This window comes from Drosophila ananassae, chromosome 2L (assembly GCF_017639315.1).
Source record: "Drosophila ananassae strain 14024-0371.13 chromosome 2L, ASM1763931v2, whole genome shotgun sequence".
Classification (NCBI taxonomy): Eukaryota; Metazoa; Arthropoda; class Insecta; order Diptera; family Drosophilidae; genus Drosophila; species Drosophila ananassae.
The window spans coordinates 6,413,641-6,425,687 of NC_057927.1; the positions used below are offsets into that span (position 1 = coordinate 6,413,641).

A 12,047-nucleotide genomic window follows, 5' to 3' on the forward strand; every position below is an offset into this window, starting at 1 on the left:
CAGTTTGGACAGGCCGGGACACCGGACGGACGGCCGGCCGGCCGGTCTCCGCCAAGACAGAGACAGATCCGAGGCCCAAGACAGAGTGAACCGGCCGGCTGCCGGCGGCTGTGACAGCTGTTGATTGATGAATCCTACAGCCAGCCTCCGGGCCTGCCCCACGGGTGTCTCGAGAGTCCCCAGTTGCCCAGTTGTCTTCAGATGCAGCACAGAAAACAAATACTACCACGATCGGGGCTTGTTAATTATGAAGTCAAATATTAATACCAGTTTTCGGATGGAGCTTAGCGACAAAATTTCTCTCGGTGCAGAGTCCTCTAGAGTGGAAGAATGACCAGCTTGATGTCTCTGCAGCTTGCGGCGATCGCCCCACTCTGACTCTGGGGCTTCAACTCGGACCGAAACCCACAAACCAAACTCTCTCTCTTCGACTTTAAGTCAAGACTCTGGGGCCAAAGATTGATGATGACGCAAGCCCCATGGCTTCTTCTTCGCTATACTCCCCGTTTTATGGCCGAGCTTGTGCAATAAACACTTCTAATTGTAATTAATGAGGCGATTGTTTAGTTTTTATGTGTTGATTTTTCTGATTTACCGCCCAGCAGAGATGCGAGTGCACCGTCCCTGCAACTGTCCACCGGCTAAATGGAGCATTGAACCTGAGAAACTATAATCAACACATGCGGCATGCGGTATGGGGCATGGGGCATGGAGCAGCAATGGGGAATTGATTTTGAAAACAGACAACAGAACCCTAAGAACGACGAAAACCCTAAGAAGCAGCAAAAAATAGAGGCAGTACTCCGCTCTCGGTCAAGTTAATACTCGTTGTGCGCTGCCGTTGACTTGTTTCTGTGCATTGAACTTGATGGCCATTTTGCTCTGGCCTAGGCCCTTGTCCTTCCCTGTCCTGCTCTGCTCCCCACTTCAGCTTTGGTGCTTGAACCCATCTACAGGTATCCAGGCATCCAGCTTGCCGGCTATCGACGTGGATTTATCTTAAATGCTGCGTTTAGCCGGCCGTTTTTCTCAGCTGCCTCCAGTTTTTCTCTTGGCCTTTTCGGCTTCGTGGCTCCGTATAGATTGGCAAACACTTTTCAGTTTCGTTCGGCACAAATTAATGGCCCCGGGGTTGGGCCTAATGATCCCCAAACAGCCGGCAAAGGAGTCAGACTCGAATGAAAATGTCAGCCGTTCGGTTTTATTTGCTCTAACCATGCCAATGTTGGAGGCGCAGACAAAATGGGTACGAAATATGTTTAACAAAAATCAAAATAATTGCATTACTGGCGCGACATGCTAGTGGGGCGAGTGGCCCCACAACACCCAAACAGTAAGGCAGTAAAGGAGGCGTGGCCCCCAGAGTGTGTGTTTGTTGGCAAGCTGTTTTGTTGACATGGCGCTTTGCATGCGACCTGCATATAAATCAGTTGGCGGCAGGGAAGGTGGCTAAAAGGGGTCAAGCGGCCGAGCATGTTCCAGGAAAATCTGTCAAGGGAATAGAAATGTTGCATTTGTGCAAAGTGCGGGCTACACAGACCTGCAACTTGCAACACAGAAAATATTTATATTTGCGGAACAGGAAATAGAGCAAGGCATAATCAAGAAGCTAATAAACATGATTCCAGTATTAAAGTCATAAATAAAATGCATGGGCATCTGTAGGATGCCTGGCTCAAGGTATTCGCATTCGATCTCTGTTGCACTTTCCCCCACGAATTGATGGGGCCATTGTTGCCCCGTCTTGACTCTTTTGTCAACATTAACATACGTAAGTGTCAGCTGCATGTTGCTACTGTGAACGAGATGCCGACAACGGGCAGCAGCAGCAGCGGCAGCAACAACATGGCCCCATTGCTGTGGCAACTGTGGCAACTGCAGCAGCATCCAAGAGGTTCGGGGGCAACGAGGCCAATTGATTTATCGTGACAATGAGTGCAGCTCCCGAGCTTCGCTATCGATGTGTAAATTTGAATTTCGTGGCTCATAAAGTGGACAATGGAGCCGGAGCGGTGAAAGACAAATGCGCCAGCCCCAGATTGTTGTCAGCAACATGTTGCTGCTTCGACTGCTACGACTGCTACGGCCTGCTCCTCCTGCTGCTGTTGCAACTGCCGCTTGACTGAAAAGTGAATGCCCTCAATGTGACGTCACGAGTGCAATTTCCAGTTCCAGTTTCTCTCGCCCCAGCGAACGATGAGCAAAATACAAAATCCAGAAGAAATATGAAAACCAAAACAAACTGCACGAAATCAAAACAAAGCCAAGTCGGCACAAGGAGATGTGCAGGGGGCACGAGGCACGAGTGGCAGGAGCAGCAGTGCCTCAGCCAGTGGCAGGGGATTGGGGATCGGGGATCGGGGATCGGGACTTGGGGGGCATGGGGGAAAATCGAGTGGAACGAACTCTGTTGCACTCTACTCTCCGGCAGCGGCAACTGTGGGAAAGGCAATGTGCCGGGTCGACGGGTGTTGAAGTGGAACGTAACGAATGAGCGGGCAGGGGCGTGCAGCAGAGATATCAAGAGGAGGGACGATGACTAAATGCAACAAGCTGCGACTTTGGCTTGCATTGCTTGCCCCATTCGCATGTGGTGGTAAACTAAAGTTGATGAGCAACTTCAATGGCAAGTGGCAGCCGCAGCAGCAGCAACAGCAGCAGCAACTCGGGCACTATCTGCAACAGCAGTACACCAGAGTATGTGGCACACGGGCAACAGCAAAAGCAGCTGGCTAAACTGAAAGAAAGACGATATGATTTTGGTTTTTTAATCCAAAATACTATATGTTTCAAGTTACTTGAGAGCCTATTTTTTAATATTTTTAAACTCTTGGCAATCAGAACTAACTTACAGACTTGATGGAGTAGAAATTTTGTTACGTGTAGCGTCTTGATGTTGCTGCTGCTGTTGGGCTCTGCCGAGTGCTGGAGCACTCGCAAGTTGCACAAACATGTTGCTCACTGGCTCCGCGACATGATTCTGAGGCGCAGATATAAAACCGAAAAACAACAGCAGCAGCAGCAGCAGCATCAGCAGCAGCGGCAGCAGCAACGACCTGGAAGACAACAGTAACAGCGAGAACAAAAACAATGTTGGGCTAGGTTCCTTCGCTGGGCTCTGTCCGTCTGTCCGCGTGTCCGTGTGTCCGTGTGTCCGCTTGTCCCTCTGGCCGCTTAAGATGCCGTTTGGCCGCTCGCCATCGTCATTATTATCATCTGGTTTTGGTCTGGACAATTCTCCTGCCTTCAATCGAAAACTACAGCAACTGCAACAAGCGACCAGAAACCAGCGACTAGCCAAGAGCCAACAATTGCTGCTTATTTCAGTTGTTGCCTTTAGTTAAGGCACTCTTGTCATTGTGGTTGTTGTTGCTTTAATTTAGATGCATCTCGAACAGTTTTTTGTTTTTCTTGTCGACTGTGGCAAACATGGAAAATGCCATGAAGAGAAACTTTCATAAGATAAACAAAAGTTATATATGCATATATATGCACGGGGCATGTCGCCACATATGAGTATGTGGCTTAAAGGGTTTGCCTTCCATCTTCCCGAAGGCGAATGTCCTCCAGTCCCCGAACACAAGTCCTCAAGAAAATTGTTACCCAACCTTACCCAACATTTATTTTCTCAACTAATTGTTTTTGTTTGCTCTTTGGTTTCATTTCAGGTGAGTCTGCCCCGCCTTCAGGTGCTTAAAATCCAGCTAACTGTAAGTCATAAATTAAGTGATTTTACAGAAAGTTACCCCTGGTTCTGGGAGTGCCCGTGCCCCCTTTTTGCTTTATTTTTTTTTTTTTTTTTGCAAATCACAATTTTCAATGAGACAGGAAACAAGGAGCGTAAAAATGGTTCAACTGCTTTATTTATTTCTCTTGTTTTTTTTTTATTTTTGTTTTGTTGCTGTTGTTGAATGATGTTGCAGTGGCAATCAACTCATTAGCTTAGGTTGCAAATACGAAAAACAAAAAACTTAAACAGCCAGAGAACAAAGAGAAGGCTTGGGAGAAACCGCGTTACGCATTTTTAATTGCCAACTTGAAGCTGCCAGACAAAAACAAAGCCGAACTGAAAAAACCAAGAAAAACACCGCTTCGCTCAGGCAATTAAAAAATTAAGCAAAATTTCTGCATCAGCTGATGGGTGTGGTGGTTCTTGGAGTGTATATTCTTGGAGGGAATAGGGAGCGGTTTCTACGAGCCGAGGGCAATGTCAACGAGCCGGCAGTAGAAGCATTTCCTGCCAGTCAGAAACACCATTACCCGCCTCCAACTTCCAGCGATTCAAGCCCATTTCGGTTGGGAACTTGCCTATGCACAGTGGAAAAATATAGTTAACTCGTAAAAATTTCTATTATTTTAAAGAGGTAATTAGTACGTAACTACACTATTTTCTTTAGGCTGAAATGTAAAAAATAGCTATTATTTTAACACCATTTTCTCTCACTTTCTGTGATGGCTCTACAACCATAATATATGCGCCTCTTCGACGCGCTTGCCAATTGCTCAAGCTGCTGCCTCATGCCCCCACTTGGTGCCCCTTGCAGAATTTGCTTGCTGTTTCCCTTATATTTTTTTTTTTGCGCTTTCCAAGAAGAACCAAGAAGCAACCGACATCCCAGCATATTCATCCATCCATCCATCCATCCAAACGCCCCCGCTTCACATTGCAAAGATTTCTTTATTACTTGGGCACGTTCGTGGTTTCTTCTTGTTGTTGCTGTTGTTTTTCCTGATTTGTTGTTGTTTTTGTTGCCGTTTGGGGTCGAGGCCGGTCATTAATATCCACGCACGGAGTTCATCTCAGTTCGTCTTCGTCCCAGCCCAACACGAAAATTATATAATTGATAAAAGGCGAACTCTCTCTTAAAATTTCAACCAATCCCCACCCTCTACGATGGTATTATGAGTTTATTGTTTAGCGAGATATATCTTTGTATCTTTTGTATATTCTTTGTATTTCCTCGTCTCTGAAGAAGCCCACTCTATCCCTCGAACCGATTCGTTCCAATCTGAATCAGCTGTATGCATAATATTTGTTGTTTGCTGATTCTGTCAGCGTGTTGAGGATCCGCTTCGTCACTTTATCGTCGCGGCTCCAGAGCTCTGCGATTCTTGTCCAGGTCAGTTCTGGGACGTTGGTGGGGGATCGGGGGCAGTTGGGGGATTCTCGACGAGATGTTGCCATATGTACGTGAGTGGCTTTGCCAAGCGGAGAAGATCTTTTGTGCCTTTGACTGTAGATGTGGATGTGCCAGTGGATGTGGATGTGGATGCTACGCTTCTGTCGCCATTTCAACGGAGGAGCACGACTTATCAACCCGGTCTCTGTTTCTTTTCCTGTGATTTTGTTTTGTTTTTTTGTCTCTTTCTCTATCTGTATCTCTACCTCTCTCAGATGCGACAACAATCACGAATACAACAGGATGATGATGGTGGATCTAAGAACTATAAACCAGCTCCCACCAGGTCCTTCGTATAAAGTCTTTATTTTAAATAATAGTTTTTCGAAAAGAAACCCTTCTATGCTCACTTTTGGTCAGGTGCCAGTAAAAGTTAACAGTGGCCATTTTTTCTGGCTCTTGTTTTGGCCAAACTCTGGGTCTTAATCTTGACCAGGTTTTGTCGTTGTTTTGGTTCTTCTCTCCAGCCCGGCACCCGGCACCCGGCCCGGCCCGGCCCGTCCGCCTCCTGGGACTGGACTATTGTTGCTTTTGCTTTTTTGACCGGCCGGCCGGCATTATATCTCATTACAGAGATCAGCATAAATAAGCAGTGAGCACGCTGCACCACAGCGGCACCACCGAACCACCGACATCGGACATCGGACAACAACAAACAACAAAAAAGAAAACAAAACAACAACCAGAAGAGCCCACAGCCGGAGGAATGAACCAGCGATTAAGCGATACATTCAGCCATGTTCGTGTATTCCCCACAGAATGAGCGACTGAAAGAGATGGGGCGAGTGGGCGGGAAAGAGAGGGGGCTAGAAGGTGGGGTAGCCCACAACAGAGATGGCCAGTGTGAGATGGGGACACATGGCGGATGGATGGAGAAAGGGCAGGCGGATCGCTTGCGTACTCTTCCTCCTCCGGCCGAGGCAATTGAACTCGATTGCAGCGCGTGAAGGTGGACATGAGGATCCCGTTCTCCCCTGGATCTCCTCCTTCCCTGGATCTCGCCCCCCCTCTCCAGTATTATATGTGGTTTTTTTTCGAAAACCCTCTTCTGTATTTCCCGATCTTCTGGGTAAAATAGAATTTTGTTGTTGGGGCAGGGCAGTTCCTTGACCACATGCGTCATCATCATCGCGTTCGCGTTCGAGTTCGTTGTGTGCAAAAAACATGATCATTACACATACACACTGCTGATTCAGATTCAGCATCAACTATAGCTTCTACTACGGACTCCATCCCTCCACCCCCCACCATCTAGCCCGGGCGTTTTTAATGATGCGTCAGAATATTGTTTACGCATCATTTTACATGTCGGCAAATGGGCATGGGCTGTGAGTTGCAGTTGCAATGGATGCGAATGGATGCTGCCAGTGCCGTCTTCCCCCTCTGGGCACATGCTGCATAGATATAGATACTTTCTGGCTGCCTTCCTAGCTGACTGCCTGACTGGCTGGCTAGCTGGCTGGCCCAGCTATAAAATTATGAAACCCCTCTGCCAAATTCCATCGTGATGTGTGCATTAAAGCACGAATTAGCCGCCGGTTATAGCCACAATGTTGCCAGTATCTCGTAGATGCCTTTGCCATCCTTATTAGTCCGCAATTGCCTCTTGCCGGGCCAAGCCTCTCTCTTTCGGGCCAAAAAGGAGAAAATCAGAGTCAAATTTATGATTGAACTTCTCGCCAGGTAGAGTTCCAACCCGCCTGCCTGCCTGCCATCACATTAAAATAATTCCCATTTAGAGCCACTAAAGCTTTTGAAATGGGGTTGCCATGGCGCCGGGGCCCAAACAAAATCGAGGTGAATGTGCAACAGCCAGTGTAGCTGCAACACCAGCAGCTAGCTACCTGTACTTTGTTTACATTTCTCCAACTGTTCCCCAGTGTGTGTATCAGTGTGTGTGTGTGTGTTACTTTTCCCCACTTTGGCATTTATGCTTAAGCTTCTGTTTATGTTGTTGCTGCTTTGGAAATTAAGCGAAAAACTTGTCAAAGGCATGTCCTGCCTGTGCCTGTGCCCTGCAACCGTGCAACCCTGCTATCCTCCCATCCTGCTGTAGTGCAAGTCAAGTCCCTGGGCTCCCTGTTTTCTGGTTACTTCCCCTGTTTTATTTTCCTGCCTAGGTTGACATGCAATCCAAGGTACATGTGGAGAGTTACCTGCCGATTCTTAACTGGGTTCAATGACATACAGGATAAGCAGGCAGCAGGCAGCCTACAACCTACAACCTACCACCACCACGTACTGCCACAAGCATACACAGTACACAGTACACAGTCTAGGTGCTGTGGTGCTACAAAAACAGCAACAACCACAACCGGCATTAACTTCGGTGGGGCAAGAGCACAAAACGTAAACGTTGCAAAAAGGCGGCAAGCAAAAGCAAACCCGAAAACAAAGCCACGGCTAAAACGTCCAGAACCAGGAGCAGGCCAGAAATGGGGATACCATGAAAACAAAAATGGGGAATACGGCGAGGTGGAGGGAGGGACTCAGGGCGGTACAGCAGAGCCTTGGTGCACTTGAGGTTAAAGGCAGCCAGAAACCGAATCGAGCTGGGGCTCAAAACCTGTGTACAAATACTCGACATGCACGCCGCCGCCCATTTGCGCCACTCCGCTCTTGTATCCTGTTTGCCCATATCCATCCCCACCATCAATAGCCCCCTGGCCGCCCCAATACCCCTCGTCCAGGGGCCAGGGCCTGGGCCACCATGGCCATCCCCATATTGCCATATGCTCGAGTTGAATGGATTCTTTTGCCGGCAGACTGGCAGCTTTTCTTTGCTTCGTATTTCGGTGAGCGCCGAAGGGCGGCGAATTATGGCAGGACCTCTACCATTGGCCTGGCCAGATTATTAAAATTCCTCTCCTGCAGAAACCCCCATCCGAGCTGGAGTTCAATAAGCCAGGAACTCAAATCGAATGTATGAAAAGTCGGCGGAAGGAATCGCAAAGCATACACCAAGGGGCATATGAAAAGTCTGCTCTGCATCGAATGATTCGATGCTTCAATGCCTTCCAGTGTTTGAATGCATTTCGAACACTATTGTTGACCTAAGCCTTTTTTGCTCGTAAATCCCTGCGATGGAAGGACATCGCTCCGTCTCATAGATATTGCAATACCCAAAAAAAAAAATATTAAAGTCTACCGCACCAGGACACAAAATCAAAGCTTATTTCGACGCCAATTTTATTCGTGGTGTAGTAGTAGCGTTATGAAAAGGAGAAAAATAAAAAATGGGGGTTCCAGGCAACTTGTGGCTCCGTGGGGGCGCTTAAATAAAACATGACCATTACCGATGCATATTAAATAATATATTGAGCCGGCCATTAGCTGAGATCGACGCTCGTCGCTGCATTTTCATAACAAAACAATTTACAAAAGGCCACGGCACAAAAACCGGAAATCCTTTCCAACTCGCATATGGCACGCAAAACGAAGGCAACATTTCCACTCACTGGTATGGTGTTGCTTGTAGTTGTTGCTTGTCGTTGTTGCTTGTTGTTAGTGGTGGTTTTAGGTGCCCTGAAGCAATTGTTACTGTTGCTGCTGCTGCTGCTGCCGCTGCCACTGCCGCCGCCGCCGCGGAAAATTGCCGCTTTTAATATTACCTTTTATTTGCAATTTCTGTTTTTGTTGGAGCCTTTTGTAATAATGCAGTGCGCATGTAATAGGAGCCAGGTGCCAGAGTGCCGAGTCGCCTCCATGCATTTATATTCGTATACGTACCAACTATTCCCCAATGCAGCAATCATTTCCACCTAGCCACCACCACCTCCGCCCCCTTCGGCCTGGCGTTGTCATCTGCCACAATTTGAACGCTGTTATTAACTGACATGCTTGCAAAGAGGATTTTTTCCTTCGTTCAGTTTTCGTCTTCGCTCCTACCCGGTTCCCCCCTATATTTTACAATATTAATGGCATGATACAATGTAATACGCGTAGTTAGCAGCTCTTATTGGAGCACTCTGCTAGCACTCTGATAGGAAAAATATTTTCTATCTCTGGCTTTCAAGTTTTCTAATCAGACATTGGCCCCCACCCGAAAAAAAACTGGACTCCCCGGCGATTGGCGAAGATAACCGATAGCCGGGGCAACTGCGTTTTTGCCAAAATGCGTCACAGCTGGAGGCAGCTGGGAAGGAAGACCAGAAGGTGAGCCAGTAAATCCCACACTCATCAGGAATCGACAAAAACGACAATGGCAGAGCCAATCAAACAAAGAACTTATCGCAATACCTGCTACATCGAAATAAATCTGATTACAAGCCGGAGACCCACCGTCTCCAAAATACCTCGACGGCAGACCATATATATTTTATATTTGAAACTGTAGAAGCGGAAAAACCTTTGGCAGACTTCTTGGCAGCACTGCAAGCCCAATGCCAAGGAGTTGGGTAAACAATTGGAATAGTTCTGTTTGCTTTTTACTTTACGATGCAAATTGTTTGGGGGCTGTCTTATCAGGGGCATGCCATAAAGTAGATGTTTTTATATACGTTGAAAAACTCGCTCAGACCCATGACAGAATGTTTATATTTATACCTTGTTGTTGAATGGAAATGGGAATGGAAATGGCAATCTGAATGGGGGAGTGGGCGCGATAGGGTGCACTGAGTTCATTGTCATCAAGGTCGATGTCGGCCTGTGTGTCGAGTGTGAGCCAAGACTTAGGATCGAGCTGTGATAAGCCCATCCAGAAGTGGCTATTTTTCGCCAGACAAACAGTATATAACTATATGGGAAACCGCAACAAGTTTGCCTCGGGGGTCGTTGCACCCGACATGTGCAGTTTACACTATAATTAACTGCATTAGCATGCAAATTAAATTTAGTTTAATTAAATTATAAACATTCAAATCGCGAAACGAGTCGGGAGAGTCAATGCACTGGACGCTCCAAGAAATTAAAATCGAAACAAAAACAATGAAATAGCGGCGTAAAAAACAAAAGCTCCACCGAGTGGAGACTGAGACTGAGACTGAGACTGGAACGTGCTGCTGCCGTCTCTCTCGGTCACCTATGCCCCGTCTCTTTCGGCTCGATCCTCTATCTCCCTAAAACCCGGACAAACGCCAAGTGTTTAATCTTTTTCGCCAAGTTTCATTGACTCGCGTAGGCAAAACTGCAATTAAAATACAAATTTCGAGCCCGGGAGAGGTATATCTCCGGCCAGGGAAAGAGACGGGAAGAGTGTGGTCGAGTGAGAGGGAAGATAACTCGGCGGCAAGCGGGTAAAGATTATTTACGAGCCGCTTGTTAGTCACGTTTTTGATGCAGACGTTGCCCGGAGAGTTCACTTGACTCGCCGACTGACCGGCAAACACGGCTTTGAAAAAAAAATAATACTATATAGTCCATATTAAGGGGAAGAAACACAAACGAACTGAACTGATTGTGAGTCAACCGGAATGGGACAGAAACAAATCAAATCAAATGACACAAAAATGCCAATTTGCAAGGCAAATGGAATAGAATGGAAATTGCAATGAGTCGCCGCCATGAAATGGGAACCCAAACAATTTCCTTATGGAGGTCATTGCTGATATGTACTACATACGTGCCAGCTTTTTTCGAGGGCCTTCAGACATTTTTCTTTCCTGTGCTCTGGGCTCTGTGCCCTGTGCACTTGTGGCACCCAAACCGTTAGCTGCAAGTGACCTTCAATGTCTAGACATATTTGACAAAACAGAAAATACAAACACACTCCGAGATACCGAGATACTCAGACACAAATAATGCGTGATTCTGTTGAAAATTCATCGAGTTTGTTCAACTCGACAAGCGGCGAACACTCTTCATTGGCCGCCCAGGATAACGATTGGACAGGGATGGAAAGGGGATTTACGAGCCTTGGCAAGGACACGAACCCTCAAGTTTCACTTTTATCGGTGGCAGCAATTAGTGGCAGTCAGATAAGCGAATTACTTAGCCGCCACCGCCGCCGCAGCCATGAAATTTTTAATGTTTTCTGGAAACTAAAGTGGCGAAAATGTTAAGCTTCCCAAAACAATAAACAGCCTAATCCCTAATCCTTTTTCCCGCCCCATAGCCATTCGGATTAATGTGTGCCTAGCCTCGGTCGGCCGAGGGGGGCTTTTATTATGATTTAAGATTTAACTTTTTGCCCTCGATGCGTGCCAATGACACAATAAAAGTTGCCATAGGCAACCCACGCTGCTCTGGTGGGGGATCCTTGAAACGAGCCACTCTCACGCAGGTCCCAGCTCGCAGACGCTGGCAACGCACCTTGTCCTCGTCCTCGTCCTCGCCCTCGTCCTTCTTCTCAGCTTCGTCTGCCTCGCAGCCATAAAAAACCCAGGGACCCAGGGATATTCCAGGGATAACGCACAAAAACTTGCTTAAACGAAAAAAAACAAAAAGAGAATGTGACGGTCGCCGTGAAATAGTACTTGAGACTAAACAATACCCAGCATATCCTGCCAAATGGGGTTTCTTCTTAAACCAAATGACTAAGAAGTCCAATACACTTCTTAGCCATCTCGCCTTGGGCTTGAAAAGTGCGTGAGCCGGCTTCGTTCAATGACTTTGGCCTGGTCTTCTTTTCGCCTCCTTCTCTGGCTGTCAGAGTGTGTGTGTGTGTCTTCTTATTATTTTTGTTTTGGCCGACTGGCACAGCGTGAAGTATCCAGTAGAGCAGAAGCTTCAGCTTCAGACTCAGCCTCCTTGGCCCAGTGTCAATGGCATTCGCGAATTGAGGTTGTTGTACCCGAAAGCCCGAACAGCCAACAGGCAATAGGCAGGAGGCAGGAGGCAACGCCAACGCAAGGTCTCGTCCTTTTCGGTGGCACCGTGCTGGGCGTTGTGTGCCATATTTTTAGCCTACTTTGTGGCGCAGGCCCCGCA

The 12,047-nt window shown here is 47.3% G+C and overlaps 1 protein-coding gene across 6 annotated transcripts in view; it reads left to right on the forward strand.

The window, feature by feature from the left end:
* The window catches only part of LOC6500631 (zinc finger protein 704), a 115,839-nt gene that overhangs the window by 84,153 nt on the left and 19,639 nt on the right, over positions 1 to 12,047 (forward strand). For 4 of the 6 annotated variants that reach the window (XM_032449457.2, XM_044714348.1, XM_044714349.1 and 1 more), the window contains exon 5: positions 3,669 to 3,710. The exons of the other annotated variants lie outside the window; for them this stretch is intronic. In XM_032449457.2, coding sequence (XP_032305348.1) covers positions 3,669 to 3,710 — 42 coding nt within the window. The remainder of the gene's footprint in view (positions 1 to 3,668; positions 3,711 to 12,047) is intronic. 6 annotated transcript variants of the gene reach the window in all.